Source organism: Zosterops lateralis, assembly GCF_965231275.1.
Source record: "Zosterops lateralis genome assembly, chromosome: 9".
NCBI lineage: Eukaryota > Metazoa > Chordata > Aves > Passeriformes > Zosteropidae > Zosterops > Zosterops lateralis.
The window spans coordinates 23,646,473-23,665,720 of record NC_139769.1 but is presented as its reverse complement, the minus strand read 5'-3'; the positions used below and the strand labels follow the sequence as shown (position 1 = coordinate 23,665,720).

Genomic DNA, 19,248 nt, shown 5'->3' with positions numbered 1-19,248 from the left:
CATTCTTTTTTTTTTTTTTTTTCGCCTCTGTTCTTCTGCCTTCTTGCTGTCACTGAGTGTGCTCACTTATGTCCCTGCACCAGAACTGATGGCATACTATTTAATGGTTTTAATAATGATTTTTTTTTCTGTTCTTTAATTATATAAATTTCTTACAGAACATCTAATTTGCTATATCTGTCAGATTTTTGGTAAAACTCTGTGTAAAAATCAGTAAGAAAAGTATACTTTATTTATTACAAAAATCCAACATCTGCCTGTGAATGGCTTTTTTTGAAAAAAGTTACCTCTTACAATTGGCTTTTCAAATTGGCTTTTCAAATGTAAAGCTTTTTTCTAGAATTAGTTTGGTGATTTGAAACTTTTCATTCTTTTAAACAGTATCAAGCTGCTGTCATGCAGAATTTGGAAAATATTTAAATTAATATTCTGGATGAACAGGCAGCTTCTTTACAGTATTGATGAGAAAAAGTCTTCAAAGAATAGGCTATAGAAATAAACCTAAGTAAAGAATCATTTGTCTTTCTTCTGTTTTTAATCCTTTTCCTTAGTTTCTATGAAATTGTACCAGTTTCTAGGTTTATTTTGCTGTCTGCAGTGGTTTCCAGTGCACAGATATGCTGTAGGCAGCTGTTCTAGTGGCTTTCTTGCTGGAATGGTAGAGGTTTCATATCTTACTGTGACACAGTGGAGTGTACAAATGGCTGAGCAGGAGTTCTGGGGAAAAGGTAAAACACTGACCGGGACAGTGTTTTATGCATATACTGCTCTGAGGGAAAACATAATAGATTAAGTAATTTCAGCAGAAGGAAAGTATGGTGTCTTTATGTGTGCTTGCATATCTGGATTTATGATTTTGATACTGTAAAGTGTGGTTTCTTTAGTTATTTCTGCATTCTCAATTTAAGTTTAAATATATATATATTTGCATATATATGTGGTATGTTGAGAACTTATACAAATGCTTCATTAACAAATAATGAATATAAAAATAGCTGTTTTCCTAATGTTACCACCTTAAGAGTTAAGCACAACTAGTTACAAATAAAATATCTTTTCATTCTCCTGGAAAAAGTGCAGTTCTACTCTTTAAAAATAATTCTGTATTTAAAAAGCAACACATGGGCACATTCACAGCTCTGTGTGCTTCATAAAATAACTCAATGTTTGTTTCAGCTTCTGCTTCTTGGAAGCATGGGATTTGAGATGGATGAGCAGGTATCTGCATCTTCCAGTGGATAAATTTTAATATTTAGATCCTAGGACAAGCATATTTTAAGATAAACAGCTTTTGTCCTGGAAACAATGCTAGGAAGAAAAAAGGAAATTTTTAATCACTATTCTTGAAGTTCTTCATTTTGATTGGTTTTTGGGGGTTTTTTTTGTCTTTTTCTCTAGAGTAGAACCACACTTTAACTGCCAGATCATGTTTAATTAACTTAAGCATAACATGGCTTTGTACCATCCAGTAACAAAGGCACTGTCTTGCTGCTACTTTCTGTGAAATTGTACACTATGAAAAAACTGTTGGGATGGGGAGCCTTAATATGGTTAAAAAGAAACATAATTAACCCTTTGGGTGCCTTAAGCTAGTTCCTGTTTAATGGTGGGGCACTCACTTGCATCTGCAGGCACACAGCTTGTTCCAACAGCTGCAAGAGAATTTGCCTTAAGTGACAATGCCCTGAGATTTCCAGAACTTGGAACTCAAAGGGTTATTTTAGACTACTGCTTAAAAAAACAAGCCTCTAAACAGAGAACAAAATGAAAAGGTCTTTGAAAAAATCTTTTACACACTATTGTTATTATTTTTAAGTGATGAGTGTATCAGCTTTGGGGACAAAATTGTTAAGCTTCTGGTAAAAAACATCACTGGCTGAAGAATTCTGCACAGAAAAAAAGAATACTCGGTATTCTTATATGAGTGTATGTGCAAAATAAATTGGTTTATTAAGTGTAAATTCAGAGAGAGATGCACGTCTGTGTCTTTACCTCGATGACTCTGTCCTAGCACCAACCAGTAAACTGCAATAAAAATGAAACAAGGTCAGTGTGTTGAATTAGCTGATTACATATTAAAGATGCACAATGCAGGCAACTGTATACTAAAGACTTTATACAAATGATGCAGTTTAAACTTAGTTCAAACCTGCATCACAAAAATGAAGCTGTCAAGTTTAAATGAATACCCTTGCCATCCTAGTTAGCTGGAATTAAAGATTGATGTTTTCTTCCCTTGAGGGGGAAAAAGTAGTTTTAGGTACATGCAGTGCTGAAAGCAGTGGGAATAACAGCAGTCTTAATTCACAAAAAGTGAGTAAAGAAATTCATTGACCAATGTTTTTATTCTAATATGTGCGCCTTTAGTTGTGTAATGGTCCCTTTAACTGAAAAATGGGATATAATTTTCTACTTGCATATGAATTTTGAAATAACCAAGAGTCTTGGCATTGCCTGGTCTGGCTTTGGATGTGCATTGTACTGAAACTATGGAATTTTAGTCATTTCTTTTAGACATTTAACAGAAAGTTAAAATGGCTAGTAAACTGCATTCTGACTGTAGAATTTAAGTACTAAATAAACTCTATGCATATTAGATCTGCTTCACTTGGTCTTATGTTCCATGCTGTTGTTGGAGTGGTTGTACTGTAGTGTGCCCGAGCTGCCTCAGCCCCTGGAAGGACATTCCTGAATGACAGCACAGACTGAGACCTCACAGTGCAGAGTAAAGGTGAAAGCTGTCACTCTCTGAAGCTGCCAGAGTCTTTATTCCCTTTTCTGTTCCATTGCATGCACAATTTGGGAGCTGTGTGATCAGGCACTGGAGTACAAGAGAGGCAGACATGCACACACCAGTATGACCACACACTGGGTTTGCTTTATGCTTCAGTTTGACAGAGGAGAATTATACTTAAAGAAACCATTGAATTGACATTTTATTGAGACAAAGCTACAAAGCAAATGAATGTGCAGCAAAACCCACAGGATTCTTTTTGCAGAGCCCGGACTTCCCTGGGGCAGGACGGAATCATGAAATGACATCACTGTCTCACTTAGTTACATAATGTTTGCTAATGACCATCTGGGTTGTGGGAAAGGACACAAAGTAATTCACCAAGTCCATAAAGTCTGTCAGGGTGATCTGTAACTCAAGAAGCAATGATTTGAGGTTGAGTGCAGCTCCTGCTGTGTGTCTGTGATCTTCTGAATTCATCTGAAATTCTGTTTGTACAAAGGAAGAGAAAGCTAAGACATGGTTGCTCAGTAATTTGCTTTCACCTGACACTGTTGAATTAAAGAAAGCAGTTTGCCTTCCTCATGAAGCTTTTGAGTATCTGTTGCACCTCCAACACAAGTCCCATTGATAAACACTCTTGGGACCTATCAAGAAAACAAAAGTTGCATTAGTTAGTTCTTGGATAAAAGGTAAAAATTCAAGCAAGCCCATTTGGCCTCCATTGCACACAATTATTGTATTCTTCTAGAGGTGTGTATGATACTAGTGTACAACTCATACTTTTCCATAATCTTTACAGAGATGGGAAACTTCATGTGCCCCTCAAAAGTGGGATGAAGTCACTGTGTGGGTGATTGTAATGAATTCCAATAATTGAGTCAAGTGAGACTATGTAAAATAAATTACAAGTGTTAAACACAATAATTTAAATATACAAATGAAAAACGGCTTTCATACTTGAATTATTTCAGTGGTAGCATGGAAAAAATCAACTCTGAGGGACAGCCAGAGGGGTTCTAGAAGAAGAGACAGAACCTTCCTGCAGAATTTAATTTAGGAGCTTGTATCCTAAATTTAACTGTCTCAAAACAATTAAGGACTTGCTATGGATATAACCCAAGAGTGATGTGTGCAGCCCACATTGTTACTTGTTATGTGTAGGAGAATATACTCACTGTTCTGCCACCAGTCATCTGTTCCAGAATGTCTTGGAACTGCCTTCCATTTGTATTTTCATCCAGTTCCACAGCTTTGTAATTCACATTCAAATCCTCAAATAGGTTTTTTGCCATTTTGCAGTACGGGCATCTTGTTTTAGAGAAAATCACCACACAGTTGTGTGAAATAATGTCCTGCATGCTCAAAAGAAAGTTTTAAGTCAGGGAGCTTCAAGCCAGTGCACTTTGAACACTATTGAACAGTCATGAAAGTCACACACAAGTTAAAAACCTGCTGTTAGAGGAGCAAACACAGGAAAATCTCTGCTGGCACCTCTGAAGGCAGGTTTGACCTGCACCTGGCTCCAAACTGAGCACAAGGATGGTGAGTGTGTGGAACAACTCTGCTCTGCAGCCTCCCCAACTCCCTGCATCCCCCTGGATTGTTTAGGACAGTTCTCCCTGCCTGTAAGGCACTTGGGATGTGCCAGCAGCAAGCACAGTGACCAAAAGCACTGGGTGGAAGAGACACCCTTATCACTGTACTGTAAATTCAAGGGGATTTCATGCTATCATTTACTATCAGTAAATTTATAAAAAACCCAAATATTTAATATAAATATTTAATATTTAAAATATTAAAATCTCTAAAATATTTCCTTGATATCAGTAATTTTACAAGGTTCTGTGCCCAATGTCCACAGCAGCACTGAATTTGAGTAGAGGTCTTAAAAAAAAAAAACCATAAAAAGGGTGCAGCCTAGAGGTTCAGGTTCCAGGGCTGTGGATAAACAAAACTGGATAAAAAAAAAAAAAAAAAAAAAAAAAAAAAAAAAAAAAAAAAAAAAAAAAAAAAACAACCAAACCATCGTGGCTTGATAACCATAATAAACATAGGAACAGGTTCAACAGGCAGAACTATTTACAGTATTTCTTTGTGTAAGTAACAAAAGGTTTGAAGTAACTGGCCTTTATAAATGCTGAAAATCAATAAAAACAACATAAATAATGCTACCTGTATTTGATTCGCAGCAGCATCATGACACACTCCTACAGCAGCCTGGGTGTTCCCCATCCTACAACTAAAAACAAACGATAGTCAGACATTCGAGCTTTCAAAGAAACGCCACGTTGCCCTTGTTTTGTTTTGATATTGAACCGCCTTCTCCAGGCGGGTTTCACTGGAGCCGGAACACCTGCAGCCGCCCGGGGACCGCCACACACACACCGCCCCGTGTGACACCGCCGTGACACCCGTGTGACACCGGCACACACAGGGACACACACACCGCCCCGTGTGACACCGGCACACACAGGGACACACACACCGCCCCGTGTGACACCGGCACACACAGGGACACACACACCGCCCCATGTGACACCGCCCGCCGGCCGGCACAGCGCGCCCGGCCCCGCTCCCCGCCGCGCTCCCGAGCCCGCTCCTCATCCTCATCCCTGTCCTCATCCCCAGCCCGGCCGCGATCCCGGTCCCGACCCCTGTCACTCTCCCGATCCCGATCCCTGTTCCGGTTCCGGTCCCGATCCCGGTCCCTCTCCCGACCCTCATCCCAGTCGCGGTCCCGGTCCCGATCCCAATCTCCCGCAGAGTCGCGGTCCCTGTTCCGAACCCGGTTCCGGACCCTCTCCTTGTCCCGGTCCCTGTCCCAAACCCGGTCCCGGTCCCTGTCCTTGTCCCGGGTCCCGGTTCCCACTCTAATCCCGGTCCCTGTCCCGATCCCGATGGCAGTCCCGGTCCCTATCCCCGTCTCTATCCGTGTCCCGTCTCCATTCCCGTTCCCATTCCCGTCCCCGTTCCCGTTCCCGATCCCGTTCCCATTCCCGGCCCCCGGTCCCCGGCCCCGCTCACCGCGCCCCCAGCGCCGCCCGGCGCAGCGCCCCCTGCAGGGCCATGGCCGCCAGCAGGAAGGGGCGGGGCTCCCCTCAGTCCTCACGGCGGTCCGGCACACCGCGCCCGGCAGGGCCCCGCACCGCCCCCCGGGGCTGCCCGCAGCGATGCCTGTGCGCCGGGAGCGCCTGTGCGGGGACTGCCCGGGGCGGAACGCGGGCAGCGTGCCCCGGGATGGGGCTAGGAGAGGCATGGAAAAGGGCTGGGTTTCCCGGGGTAGGGTCAGGAGAGCGGTACAGAGGGAATGGATCCCCGGGATAGGGTCAGGAGAGGGGTACAGAGGGAATGGATCCCCGGGATAGGGTCAGGAGAGGGGTACAGAGGGAATGGATCCCCGGGATAGGGTCAGGAGAGGGGTACAGAGGGAATGGATCCCCGGGATAGGGTCAGGAGAGGCGCAGAGCGGGCTGGGTTCCCGAGGCCCCGGAGCCGTTCCCGACGCGGAGGAGTTGAGGAGGTTTGCCCTCCTGCCCGGCCGACCTCCCATTTGCGGGGGTTTCAGCGCTGCCTTTGCTTTGTCCGGTGTAAAACTCACTTCAAATGCTCTCCGTCCCCGTTTCTGTGACCTGCCCTTCCTTACGTTTGTGTCGTGCCTTGCAGCCCTTCGGTCACAAGCCGGGCTGTGAAGCAGAGCGTTGGCAGCGGGGTCAGTCACTGTGCTGAGGGATCCCCGGGGCCCGGGGAGGGTCGGCGGGGTTGGCGATCCTGTAACCTGGGGGATGTTTTCAGTGGCTCCCGGGGGAAAAGTGGAGGTTTTATTTTATGTGGAAGTGTTGGGGTTTTTTATTTAGTCTGCCCAGTAAAAGCTGTTCAACAGTATTCTGTTATTTCCCCCCCACACACTTTGCTGGTGGAGCCTAATCAAACACTTGTCCTTGGCAGAGCCCTCCTGTGGAATATCCTCTGGGCATCCCCTCGGGGTCTGCACAAGTGTTTCTGGAGAAACATTTCTGCCCTCTCTTAGCTGAGAGGGTAAATTGTGCTCTGGGTCACTGTTCTGTGCTCAGCTCTGTTTTAAAAAATGCTGCAAGGAAATGCACTCGTACTGTTTTTGTTTGTTTTTTTTTTCTCTCAAATGTGTCTGTAAAAAAGGAATGTGTGTTCATGTATCTTTGTATTGTCTTTCTGGATGTTGATTAATCTTAAATGATCTTACCTGTGATGTAAAATTATCTAATGTTGTTTTGCAACTTAATTTTGCTTTCCTACAAAACACCAGTATAACCTGTTAAAGTAGTGAGGAAATGCAATTGAAACATTGTACCCATGTCATATACTTTCATTTTACTGAACCGTAACTTGCTTGCTATTTCAGATAATGATTTTATAGCCTAATCTCCTGTGATAAAACTGATAAACTCTGAGGTATCTCATGCCACATGAAAATAGTTTCATATAAAGTCCTGATTCGATGATACAAATGCTGGTTAATGATGTCACTATGATCCCCAAACCAAACTGTGGGAACTATTTTGTAAACTCCCAGTTAAAACTTGTAATGAAAGTGTCATATATAGAGTAAACCCACTATATCTATTGCATTAAATTTGGCAGAAAATCACCCCCCTGGCATTCCAGCTGCTCCTCAGCTATCAGAGGGGCTGGGACAGCTGGGTTTAGCTTCTGAGCCGTGGCCAATTCGGCAGCAGACATGCAGAGCTGGTGTGGAATGAGATGACCTTTGGAGTTCCTTCCCACCCAGCCCATTGTGGTTCTGTGCTGGTGGGGAGTACCCCATGTGCAGAGGTGTGTGTGAGCACAGGGAATATGAACAGCACAGCCAGCCACGAGCACGTTCATTTGGGAGATGCCAGTGCAGCCCTAAGGGTGTGATCACACAGGCTCTGGCTGTTCGAATTTCCCGAGCAAGCCCCCGGTAGAGCTGAGCGCTGCAGTCTTACCCGGTTGGTGTCCCTGTGGGGAGGAGTTCTGTAGAGCCCTCTGCAGTGCCAGGATACAGAGATGGAGTCTCCTCTGACCTCCCTCCCCACTAAAGCTGTATTTATATTGTTTCCAGTGAATGATGGGAGAAGATGAAGTTATAGCTGGCATCATTTCCCATTTAAGTGGAGTTTGATTTTAGTCACGAGCACATATCGGGGTTATTGACACAAGGCTGGATCATGGTTTGGGTCGTTGCTTTGGCTCAGTTCCTGTTACCTGCACTGTTCAAGCCAGAGCATGAGCACAGCACCTCTGTGCTGCTCCATCCTTTGTTTCACACCTGCATTGATGTCAGCAGGGCGAGACCACCTTGCTCCTGCTGCTCCCTGCTTTGTTCCCTCCTCCCACAGGGATCCTGCTCCTGAGGGTGCAGGCAGCTGCTCCCTGCTGATGTACACACTCCTTTGCTTTTTCAGGGTTCTCCCCAGTGAAGGCAGCCTTAAGTGAAAGAGGAAACCAGAACCACAATGTTTTCTGGAAACCTGAAAATAAATCTCTTTGCCACCGTGCATGCAGCTGACTGTGCCCTGCACCATTCTCTGCTCCCTGAGCAGCAGAATTGAAATGAGGGGCTTTTTGGTGTCATTATAACTTGTGTGTCTCACTGAAAAGAAGTATTACTTATAGTCATGAGCTGTATGGGATGTGTTTCTAAAGATGTAGCCCTGGTTTAGGGGATACTCTGAGACTTCTGGATGAGGCCTGGAAATGAGACTTGGCCTGCTGGAAGCATTTCAAGTCCTGTTCCAATTTTCATGAGCTGTAGCTCCAGTAATAATTCCAAATCCAGTTCAGGAAATGATATTGTTTATTCATTATAAACCTTTGTCTTCTAAACACATCAACATTACTCTATACCCATTGACAAATAGATATTGGCAGTGATTGGTATAATTCACCATGACACTGGGTGTTGTAGTACATATTTGTGTGCTAGACTATTTCAATACCATATCTGAAATGTTATAAACACACTTGTAGTGCTCTGCATGCTGAGTTGTTCTGACACAAATGGGGATATCACTTCAAACAGGGAATTCTATAGGCTGTTGGCTTTTAGTCTGTTTTGTCAGCCTCAGCACTGTTACTTACAGGAAGAAAAGTGACCCAATTCTGCCTTTTGCAAATTTAAAATGAAATGTTTTCTGCCAGTGTTGCAGAGTGTTAAGAAAATTCTGAACATCAAAGGCTAGAATAAGTCACGATGAGAGCTTGCTTTGGGGCCTCAAATCCTGCAATCAGTATTCCCTAGAGGGTACCAGTCTGTTTGGTTTGCTGGGAATGCTGTGCTCCCAGGTTTTTTTTTTTGTGTTTGAGCAGAAGAAATTAACCTGGAACATGGAGTGAGCATGGAAAGAGCATGTGCCAGCTGCAGCTGTGCACTTGCTCAGGTGAGCAAACAGAGCTCTGAGATCCCAAATTCTGCAGGGTAAATGTAGGATGTGCCCCATGGTATTACTGTTTGTCCTTTTTAGATTTACAGGCAACCTTTTTTTTGCTACGGTCTTTTGATGGCTTATTTGTATCAGAATTAGAGGACATTATTGTGATCGATAAAGCAGAGACTTTTCTATCTTTTTTCCTACCCAGCTTTATATCCAGGATCCAGGAGATTTTCTCTCCAGCCCACAGAGTGAGATGCACACACAGTGTCTATGAGTCACAGAATATCCTGGGTTGGGAGGGACCCACAAGGATCTCTGAGCTGAACTCCTGTCCCTGCACAGGACATCCCAGTAATCCCACCGTGTGTCTGAAATCATTGCCAAAAGCTTCTGGAGCTCTGGCAGGCCTGGGACCATGACCACTGCCCTGAGGGAGCCTGACCACCCTCTGGGTGAAGAACCTTTTCATAATGTCCAGCGTAACCTTCACTGGTACTGCTTCCTGCTGTTCCCTCTGCTCCTTTTGCACTGTTTTCCTGAGGTATTCCTGTGACCCTGCTGTCCCAGCCCATACCAACCACATGCTGCCTGGAGTAATGACATAAAACCTCCTTAACACCCCAAACCCGTCTCAGGACCCTTTGGAACCTCTTTAGTGTCACTAAACACCCTCCTAGTACACCATAAACCATCCCAGCACCCCCAACCCACCCTCAAAACTCAATACCCCCGAAACCCTTTTTAGTTGTGCTTTAGCGTCCACAAATCTCTCCCAGCACACTGTAAAACTCCGTTAGCACTTTCATTTCCACCCCAGCACCCCTAAAACAACTTCGGCTCCACCAAACTCCCCGTTCCCCTCACCCAAACCACCCCAGCGCGCCCGGGGAGCGCGGGCAGCCCCGCGCCGTGACTCAGCGGGCACCCGGGAGTATCAAAGCTCCTGAGAAGAGAAGCAGCGCCGATAAACTTGGGCAGTGGTTGTGTGTGAAGGCTCTATTTTCACATAAAGCCTAAGAAAGCTGTGCCCGCATCCCCCGCCCAGCCCGGGCTGCCGTGAGGGCGGCAGAAGGGGCGTGGCCACTATGACGGCAAAGGGGGCGTGACCTCCCGCCCCACCGACCCCGCCCCTCCCGGGGCGGCCCCACGTCGTTCCCATGGCAACGCGTCCGGCGTGGCCCGTAGTGGGCGGGGCGGCGGCGTTGGCTCAGGCGTTCGCGGCGGGCAGCCCGGGGCGCGCCGGCGGGGTCCTGCGGCGGGCGGCGGCGGCCGGAGCGGTGGCGGCCGGGCGAAGATGGCGGACGTGCTGAGCGTGCTGCGGCAGTACAACACGCAGAAGAAGGAGATCGTGGTCAAGGGCGACGAGGTGATCTTCGGAGAGTTCTCATGGCCCAAGAACGTCAAGACCAACTATGTCATCTGGGGGTGAGCGACGCGAGCGGGGGAAGGGGCGGGCGGGGGAGAAGTTGCCCCGAAGTTGTTCCCGGGCGGCGGGGACGGGGCTCCGCCGCGCTCGGCCCCCCCGGAGCCCGGCAGGGAGCGCGGCGGGCGGGGGCGGGCGGGCCGTGCCGCCTCCCGCGGGGCCTCGGCGCCCCGACAGCCGGCCCGGGTGTCCCGGGGGCGATCCCTGTCCCCCGCAGCCCGGCCGGGCACGGAGCGCTCCCCGCTCCCTTCGGGAACGTTCCCGGTGCTGCCCGGGGCCGGGGGAGCCGCGGCCGGGCCGTGCTCCGCTCCCGGCGCTCTGCCCGTGCCCCCGGCGGGGCCGCGTCCTGCAGACTCATGCCGTGAGATGGCAGGAGGCAGCTTCTCCCAAGTTTTTCCGGGTGTTGGGTGAAAAAGACGCGTTGTGTTGTTGTTCGGACAGCGCTCTCAGCACATGGGGGGATTCTTGGGCTGTCCTGGGCAGGGCCAGGAGCTGCAGCCGGTGATGCTGATGGTCCGTTCCCACTCAGCGCAGGCTGCGATCCGGCTGTCTGGCGGTGTCGGGGCTGCTCCTCCTCTCCCGGAGCTTTGATGCGCGGGGCAAAGGCAAAGGCAGCGGCAGCGCGGTCCGGCCCGCCGCTCCCTGCCATGAGCCGTGCAGGGGCTCTGCCCCGCCTGGGGCCTCTCCCTGGGCACACCTCCTGCAGGCTGCTTCCTACTTGCTCTTATCTTAGTAAACACGTAGAGAGCGTGGCTTAAATGATTGGATTAGATGAAATGCCTGGTTTTAGGAAAATAGAAAATGAGGGGTTTTGCCTGTTGAGTTTCCTGGTATAGCATGGATTGCTGGCATTGCCAAGGAGTTTTTCGTTTGCCTTTCCTCAGAATTTAGCAGCTGCTTGCTTCTTAATGCCTTCACTAGAAGGATTCCAATGTATCTTTTTCAAACTTAAAAGGGAAAAAGTGTTTCTTGTTAAGGGTCAGGTACTGATCAAAGAGGACATGTGAACCTTTGTGGAAAAGCAGAAGTACCTGCAGATTGCTCAAAAAACCCCCAACTTGTAATTGAGTCTGACCAGGAATTGTTTTTTTTGTTTTCTTCTCATAATTATGATATGACTATTACGAGCCTTAGATTGAGAGAGAGAAAGGAAATAAGCCTCCTTGCTTATCTTCAGTTGTAGGTGGACTTTTTGTAGCTGATTTTACTTTGTACCTTATATATTACTAGAAACACCCTTTCTCATTACCTGTCTCAAGCTTCCAGAAACTAATTTTGGAGTTATTTGTGCTTCCTGGCTGAGGGGGGGATCCTGGTATGTAGACTGAAGAGGAAGAAAAATATTTGGATAAGCAGCTGGAAGTCTTGGCTGTATTTTTGCTGGGCAGTGTGTGACACTTGTGGTGGTTTCCTTGCTACAAGTTGCTTTTCCCAAGCAGTGGTTAAGTAGACAGACAAGTTTCCTTGCCCTTCTGCAGGGAACCAGAAACTGATATGGCAGCCCTATCCTATTGCCCAGGAGAGCTTGGATTAGACCCAGAAATTGTTACCTAAAAGCAGCTGGAGAGGAAACTTTGCCATGTACAGCCAGGCAGCTTTATCTGCCTGGTCAGGGAGGATGTGGGTGGTGAGAGGATTCTCTGAGCACAACAGCAGCAGCTCCCGGTCAGAGCTGTCAGTGCTCACCTCCTGGGGCAGGTGTGTGATGGACTTTGAGGGGTTTTGTTCCTTGGTTTGGTTGTGGTGAGTCAGTCAATCTTGGTTTAGACCAGTGGCTTCTGAACTTTTGACAGGATCAGGCTGCTCTCAGTTCACAGCAGTTCTTGTCAACCACTGTGGCATTTTGCATGTCTCAGCTTTAAATTGAAGACACTGTAAAAATGAGACCAGTTCTGCAAGCCATGCTCAGTAGCTTGAACACCACACTTTAGGAGCTGCTAATTTAGGTAATTACCACACTCAGGAGGGACATTTTCAAAAACTTTAAAGATTCAAACCCTTTTATATTCAGGTCACTTGACAGGATCCAAATTACTCTTGCACTGAGCAGGTGTTGGTGGCTCAGTCTTTCACAGAACAAACCTTGAGTTCTGTTTTAGGTGTCCACAGCACGGCTGCTGTAATTGCATCTCCAGCCTGAAGAGAGTAATGCTAGGCTGAAGAGCAGCGGTGGCATTTGTCCCTGCTAGAATTAGAAGTAGTCCCAGGAGACATTTAGCTCTGGCTCCTGGAGCAGCTTAGCTGGCAGGAGTCAGCAGTGCTGCCCTGCATTGCCTTCTCTCTCTGCTAGCACAAGTGTCACCCAGACAGGGAATTGGTCTGAGGAATCCAGCCAAGTTAAAGGTAACCTGGAGGGAAAAAAAAGAAAAAAAAGAAAAAAAAAAAAAAAAAAGAAAAAAAAAAAAAAAAAAAAAAAAAAAAAAAAAAGGGGGGGGGGGGGGAAAGCAACTTTAATCCAGTTTAATTTCCAGATAATTATAAGAATGCTCCTGCTGGCGTGTGAAAAAGGCTAGGTGGTCTGAGGTGAAATGGTTTGTGTGTTTTGACCTATGGGCCCTGAGGAGTGATTAATGAATCTGTTTCAAAACCAAAGGAAGGAATCAATCTACCAGAGAAATTTATTGCTTTGTTTGCCTAGTCAAGGGGCTTGGATATGCAGCTGAGTTTTTAGACAGTGAGCAGCTGACCCTGGGTATTGTCAGTTGTGTGATACTCAGTGTGCTTTGTCTTGTGTTTTTGAAGATTTTTGCTTGTGGATTTTCTGCTTTTGTGGATGAGACACAGGTCCTTAGTATCTCTGTAAAACTTCAGGCTTTGAATCAGGAAAGAGGAAATAAAGCTGTTAAAAATTAATAAATTCATGGTACCTGCAGGTGGAAGGTGAATGGATGAGAAAGAAGTAAGTTTCTGGTGTTAAAAATGAGCAGGTGAAATTTACTCTCTCCTATTATATAAACATTTTCTCCGTTTTAAGCTGGAGTTTATTTTGTAAGACATGCAACTCTTCCTTATATTTTTGTTTTAATGCTTGTCACTGTTTGTTGAGGTCTGCCGCCTAAGATTCTGATGTTTTCTTAAGTAATTGATGCCATAACTGAATATGGGAAATAACAGAATCAGTTTCTATTTCTACTTTGGATGTTTGCAAATTGAATGAGGCAAGCTCCCCTCAGATCTGCCTGGTTTTAGTTCTCTGTTTATTTAGCAGGAGCACACACAGATGTTGAAATGTCAGTTTAGGCTTAGGTTTCTCTCCTTGTGTGCAATGCTTGTCTGTCTGATGATTTCCAATTAATGTGCAATACCTTGTCCTTGTAATAAAACATCCTCTTGGAGCCGTAATGAGTACGGGGAGTTTTTGTGTGTGTGGTTGAAGTGGTGAAGTACCAGCTGTGCCCTGCTAAGCTTTGGCAATGCCTGTGTCTTTGTAATACTGTATGTTTTCAATTCATAGATGATGGTTTGTTTGTTTTTATATTTTGTCATTTATTGCTAAATATTGTTAAAGCTTAAGTAGATGGCCAGCTGGACTTTTCTCTCATGCTCAGTGCATATGGCCCACTTCAAAGAAATAATGAGTTATTCTGAACTAAGACAATGTAAAGTGTTTGTTTTAAAATGAACTGACAACTGCACCCTGTGACATCACGGCTTTGCTTCGGAGCCAAGCCCGTGTGGAGGAAGCTTTTGTTTCTGCTCATGCTTCCAGTATATTTAGATACCACCTTATCAGAGATGCTTGCTGCTTTGCTGCTTGGTCAGACAGTGCCTTTGTGAGGTACCCAGCTCTGGTGGCTGCCTGTAGTTATAAAGCCAAGTTTTGGCTTCTAAGCAGTTGAAAGAAAGATCCTGTGTCTCCTCCCTTTCCTCTGCCGCAACAAAAAGTACAGGCACCCTCCACCCGATACACAGCAAGTTTTGAGAAGGAAAGGACAGTGGCAAGAGAGACCCTTTATTCCCTTTATTCTACAGTTCTGGAATTCTGAATCCCTTTTCTCTGGTTGTTATTCTTACATTGGTTTTCTCAGGCATCATTGTGTAGGTGAGGTTTTGAACTTTACTGCTGATAATAAGTTCTGAACAGGTTATTGGGCACTCTTAGCTAATTTCAGAAAAGTAATGACAAGCAAAGCATTAGGTGGCATTAAATCCACAGTACTGAGAAAACACACTTCTGTTGGTTTAGTAGATTTTTGTGTGGCTCTTTCAAGCTCCATCAAGTTGTGACTGAGTATTATTCCCTCTCCCTTCCCCCAGTGAGGCTGGCACTTCTGCGGTGTGTGTTTTGGTGCTGATGATGAGCCATGAGTAAAGCCACTGTACTTAGAGGGAAAACTCTTTTAATGAAAGGGTTTCTTCCTGAAATCTCTTGTTTGTTGAAAATTCTCTACCAGTGTTCAATTTATAGCTTTGGGCTGGTTTTGTGGTGGCTTCTCCTCCTCAGGCTGGTCAGGGACAGGGACTGGGCTATGTGGAGGAGCCCTGTCCTGCCTGGAGCTGGGGTTTGACATGTCCCAGAGTGAGGGTGGGCAGTGCAATTGCTGCTCTTGCTGTTCTCCTGACTGCCAGGTGTGTTTCTCAGAGAGAGCAGGTGGAGTGTTTAGGGAGTCAGGTTCTCTGAAAGAAGGACAAGCATTGCTTCCCCTACAAAGTCTTATAGTAACAGCATAATGGATCAGTGTGTGATGGGAGGAATTATGTTCAAGGTACATGGAGCCAGGCTGAGCCAGGGACTTACTTATTTGGCTTTTTTTTTTTTTTTTTTTTTTTTTTTTTTTTTTTTTTTTTTTTTTTTGTGAATAGTTGCACAGAACAAGTTCTGTTTTAGACTTAAAGGCTGTATCTTTGAAGCAAGCGGTTTGAAAGCTGAGATTGAACTTGATGCTGTTGTGTTGCTCTGGTGTGGTCTGATTCCAGTGTGGGAGCTCACTGTGATTTTGTATTCTTCAGGGTTTTGCTGGTTTTGTGTGCAATTAGTTTGTAGTCACTCCTTATTTTGATCTTTCGGCACCATTTTGAACCCTTTTCTCCCTAGACTTTATGGAATATATATATCCCAGATTCTCACTGTGCTTTCTCTAGTGCTGCAAATTCTGGCCTGCTGTACCTGAACATGATGTAATACTTTATTTTCTTTGCAGCCCAGTTCTGTTTTTCTGGCTGTCTCACACAGGATAGACAGTTCCTTTGATAACCAGAATAAATAGTGTGAATGAGGGGAAATGTGTACTTATGATTTCCCAAGTCCTGCTTGTTTATTTTACAACACATCCAGCTTTTATTTTGGATTATTTTGGGAAGGTTTTTTTTTTTTTTTTCTTTTAATGATTCATTCAGTAACGAGGCTGCAAGAACTCATCTCTCTCACTTGTATTTTTTAGCACAATTGAGAGCTCGCTAATAATATAACTGCTTGCTTTTTAAACTGTCATCAGGAAGGAAAAGAGACCTTTTCTTAAAGAGGACGTGCTTGAGACAGAGATGGAGAAGTTAAATGTTACAATCTTTTCCTGTGTTACAGGACAGGGAAGGAGGGCCAGCCCAGGGAATACTACACTTTGGATTCTATCTTGTTCCTGCTCAATAATGTGCACCTTTCCCATCCTGTGTATGTCCGGCGTGCTGCAGTAAGTAGACCATACAAAATGTGATTTTTGTCTTGTGATAATGAACATGTGTGTGGCTATTTTCAAGGGAATGATAATAGCACTTGAGTGTATGGATTTGGCTGGAAAAAGTGAGAACGATACGCAGCAAAGTGTGTGAGTGTGTGTTTAAAAACAATCACCTCTGCAGGAGGATCAGATGACAGGTCCTGTCAGGGTGGAGTGTTTTTCTTGGCAATTCACTTCCTAACAGATTATCCCTTCAAACCACCAAATTATGTTCACAGCAAGAGTTTGTCAACCAATTATTAACAGTAATGGCAGCATTTATGTTAATATTATATGGATATAGTTGGATATACTATATATTCTATGGATATAGTTGTTTCCAGCACTAAAGTATTTCAAGAGTACTTTTGTCCATCTGTGGTGTGGAGTGATCCCAGTCTAGATGATCCTTTAGTGCCTTAGATGGCAGGGATCTACAGAATGGAGAAAAGCAGAACAGTTTTGGAGTGGACTTGCAAGTAAGCATCCAGTTAAAAAAATTACTGGTTGAGCCCTACAAATAAAGGTACAGAAATTTTGAAAAAGTCCTTTTGATTTCCATTTGACTGCTTTCTACCAGGCCACTCTTCATCTTTCTTGTGCTTCATTGTTATCTGAGACAGCAGTGCCGTGTCACAACAACACAACTGAGATACTTGATTTCTATGTATCAACACAGACTCCTGGCAGAGAAGTGTGTGTGTGATAAAAGCCAGTTCTTAATTTGCAATTTTCAAGGGAAGGAGGAAAAAGGCTGCCCTCTCTTTCAGATTTGTAGCAGGTTGTATGTTTAATTTTGTGTAGCTGAACATCCTCTAGGATGTGCTTGCACTTTAGGCTTGATAGTTCAGCTTCCTTGGGTGGCAGGATGTGTGGTCATGTCTTTGTATGAATGAGTAGTTTTCAGTAAAAGTGAAAAATCTTCAGCAAGTCTCTGTGAGGGAAGACTAGTTTAATGTCACATCTGCTGTCTTTTCAGACTGAAAACATTCCTGTTGTGAGAAGACCTGATAGGAAAGACTTGCTTGCCTACCTAAATGGGGAAACATGTGAGTGATGTGTTCTTTTGACTTGCACATGCAGTACTATTTACTGCTTCATATTCATGGCACAAGTGAGGGCTTGGAGGGGAAGATTGGATAACAACAGGCAGTTTGCATCTTAACTGAATGTGCTGAAACTTCTCAAACCAAGTTATTATTTCTTGCGTTTTTGATTGTGTTCTTAAAATAACTTTTGCTTAGATAGGAGCTGCATTTCTACATGCATGTTTAGAGGTGAACATTATTATTACTGTAGGCCTGCTTTGGCTAATAATTATGTGTTAGAATGCTCAGCATCTGTTTTTTCCTACTGTAGACTATGGGAAGCTTGAAGTAGTACATTGATCTTAAATGCTAGAAATGTGTGGGAGGAAATCTTCAGTTTAATAAAATATATTAAATCACTGCTTTATCAGTCTGACAGATTTTCCTAGCATTTCATCATCTTGAATTTTTTGTTACCAATAGTCGGAGAGAAGAGGTTTCTCTGAGAAAAACAGAAATATCACCTTTGTAAGATGCTCTGTTTCGTAGGTGGTCTTCAAATTTTAAATATCCTGGAGTATGAGGTTATTTTTGTAATGTGATGAGTAAAATCACTTTATATATATTTATTTTTAAAGGGATCAGCAGGTTGTCTTTTTTAAAAATAACCTAGACAAGCCAGTAGGTCTTGATTCTAGGGTTCTGATTCTCATTGTGACTCTGTTTTCTTTTATGAATGGTATATAGAGATCATAGAATCATTGATTTATTTTGTTGGAATGGACCAGAAGAGGTCACCTGGTTCAATTCCCTTTTCAAAGAAGGGCCAAATGACCCTGGGCAACATGATTTAACTTTATATTCAGTCAGGTTCTGAATATATCCACTCCACTAGTCCCAGTATTTGACCACCTTTGCTACCAGATATGCAGAGTTTCAATTGTTGCAGTTCATCTGTTGTCCTTCTTTTGTTTATACCCAAATATTATTGCAAATATTTTCTACTTATACTCAATGTTCTGTTTGAGTGCAGCAACCTCATCAAGCATAGACAGAAGTGCTCCACTTGAAATTGGTCTTCAACGATCCACTCAAGGTACAATTTAACTAAAAAATAATTTTGAGGCTTATTTTATAAAAACCTACTACAGTCTTGCATTTTTAATGTCCTCTTTTTCTTGTAGTTAAAAGAGCAGCAGATGAAATATTAGCAGAAGCAAAGAAACCAAGAATAGAGGTAATGACAGTGACTGTCATCAATACAAATTGGGGGTGGAGGTAAATGATGGTGTTGATCTGTTTGGGTAGGAATTCCAGTGGGTCACCTGTCCTTTGGTGTACAGAGTGCTTCTGTTCATGGAAGGGAACTGGAAGGGGTTGGAAATTAGACTTGAATTGTGGTTTTTAAGAGGAACTTCCAATAGCTCTGTGCTCAATGCTAGCGGCCCAGATCAAAAATCATCGGAAATAAAGGTTGTCCTCGCAAATGTGAAAAAAGTACTTCTGAATAGCTTTAATTCTAGCTATATTTACATTTGAGAAGAGAATGCACAAGGACTTAAACATGCCTGTTCCTTGCAGGATGAGGAGTGTGTGCGCCTCGACAAGGAGCGCCTGGCGGCTCGGCTGGAGGGACACAAAGAGGGCATCGTGCAAACGGAGCAGATCAGGTGGGGTTCCCTTCCTTCTGCCCAAGGCTTGATTACAGCATGGAGAATGATCCTTGTGCTGCTCAGAGCAGCCAGTTTTACTCCTGTCCAGCAGCCCTCAGGGGAAATTTCCCTCTTTGATACTCTCAGTAATGTTTGAGAAGTCAGTCCTTGAAACACTTATGACAGCGCAGATTTGAGGCATTTATGGAATACATAGTTATAGCTAACCGCATAAAAATATGTGTTTTAAATGACTTCTTCCTATCTTTTATATAGGTGTACTTAAAAGGAAATTATAGGGAAAAAATCTGATTGTGGCATGATTAGAAAGCATAAGAACAACAACAACAAAAAAAGTATTT

General features: G+C 44.5%; 2 protein-coding genes across 5 annotated transcripts in view; one reads left to right on the top strand and one right to left on the bottom strand.

The window, feature by feature from the left end:
- Nucleotides 1–2: 2 nt before the first annotated feature.
- Nucleotides 3–5,826, bottom strand: GLRX2 (glutaredoxin 2). 4 transcript variants are annotated; one of them, XM_083867500.1, is made up of 4 exons: nt 5,762–5,826; nt 4,910–4,976; nt 3,913–4,096; nt 3–3,381 (listed from the first exon to the last, which is right to left on the bottom strand). In XM_083867500.1, exons 2-4 carry the CDS (start codon nt 4,933–4,935, stop codon nt 3,262–3,264), a joined length of 330 nt encoding a protein of 109 aa, XP_083723626.1. In that variant the 5' UTR covers nt 4,936–4,976; nt 5,762–5,826; the 3' UTR covers nt 3–3,261. The 4 variants fall into 4 exon arrangements, with proteins under 4 accessions (XP_083723626.1, XP_083723624.1, XP_083723627.1 ...); XM_083867498.1 differs by having other exon boundaries at nt 3,913–4,089; nt 5,762–5,820; XM_083867501.1 differs by lacking the exon at nt 5,762–5,826 and adding an exon at nt 5,390–5,683.
- A 4,523-nt stretch (nt 5,827–10,349) lies between these two features.
- CDC73 (cell division cycle 73) overlaps nt 10,350–19,248 on the top strand; it is a 102,581-nt gene continuing 93,682 nt past the window's right edge. Inside the window, exons 1-6 of the mRNA XM_083867191.1 lie at nt 10,350–10,554; nt 16,074–16,179; nt 17,186–17,255; nt 18,268–18,330; nt 18,419–18,471; nt 18,816–18,904. Of these exons, the coding sequence (XP_083723317.1) occupies nt 10,424–10,554; nt 16,074–16,179; nt 17,186–17,255; nt 18,268–18,330; nt 18,419–18,471; nt 18,816–18,904 (512 nt within the window). The 5' untranslated portion in view covers nt 10,350–10,423. The remainder of the gene's footprint in view (nt 10,555–16,073; nt 16,180–17,185; nt 17,256–18,267; nt 18,331–18,418; nt 18,472–18,815; nt 18,905–19,248) is intronic.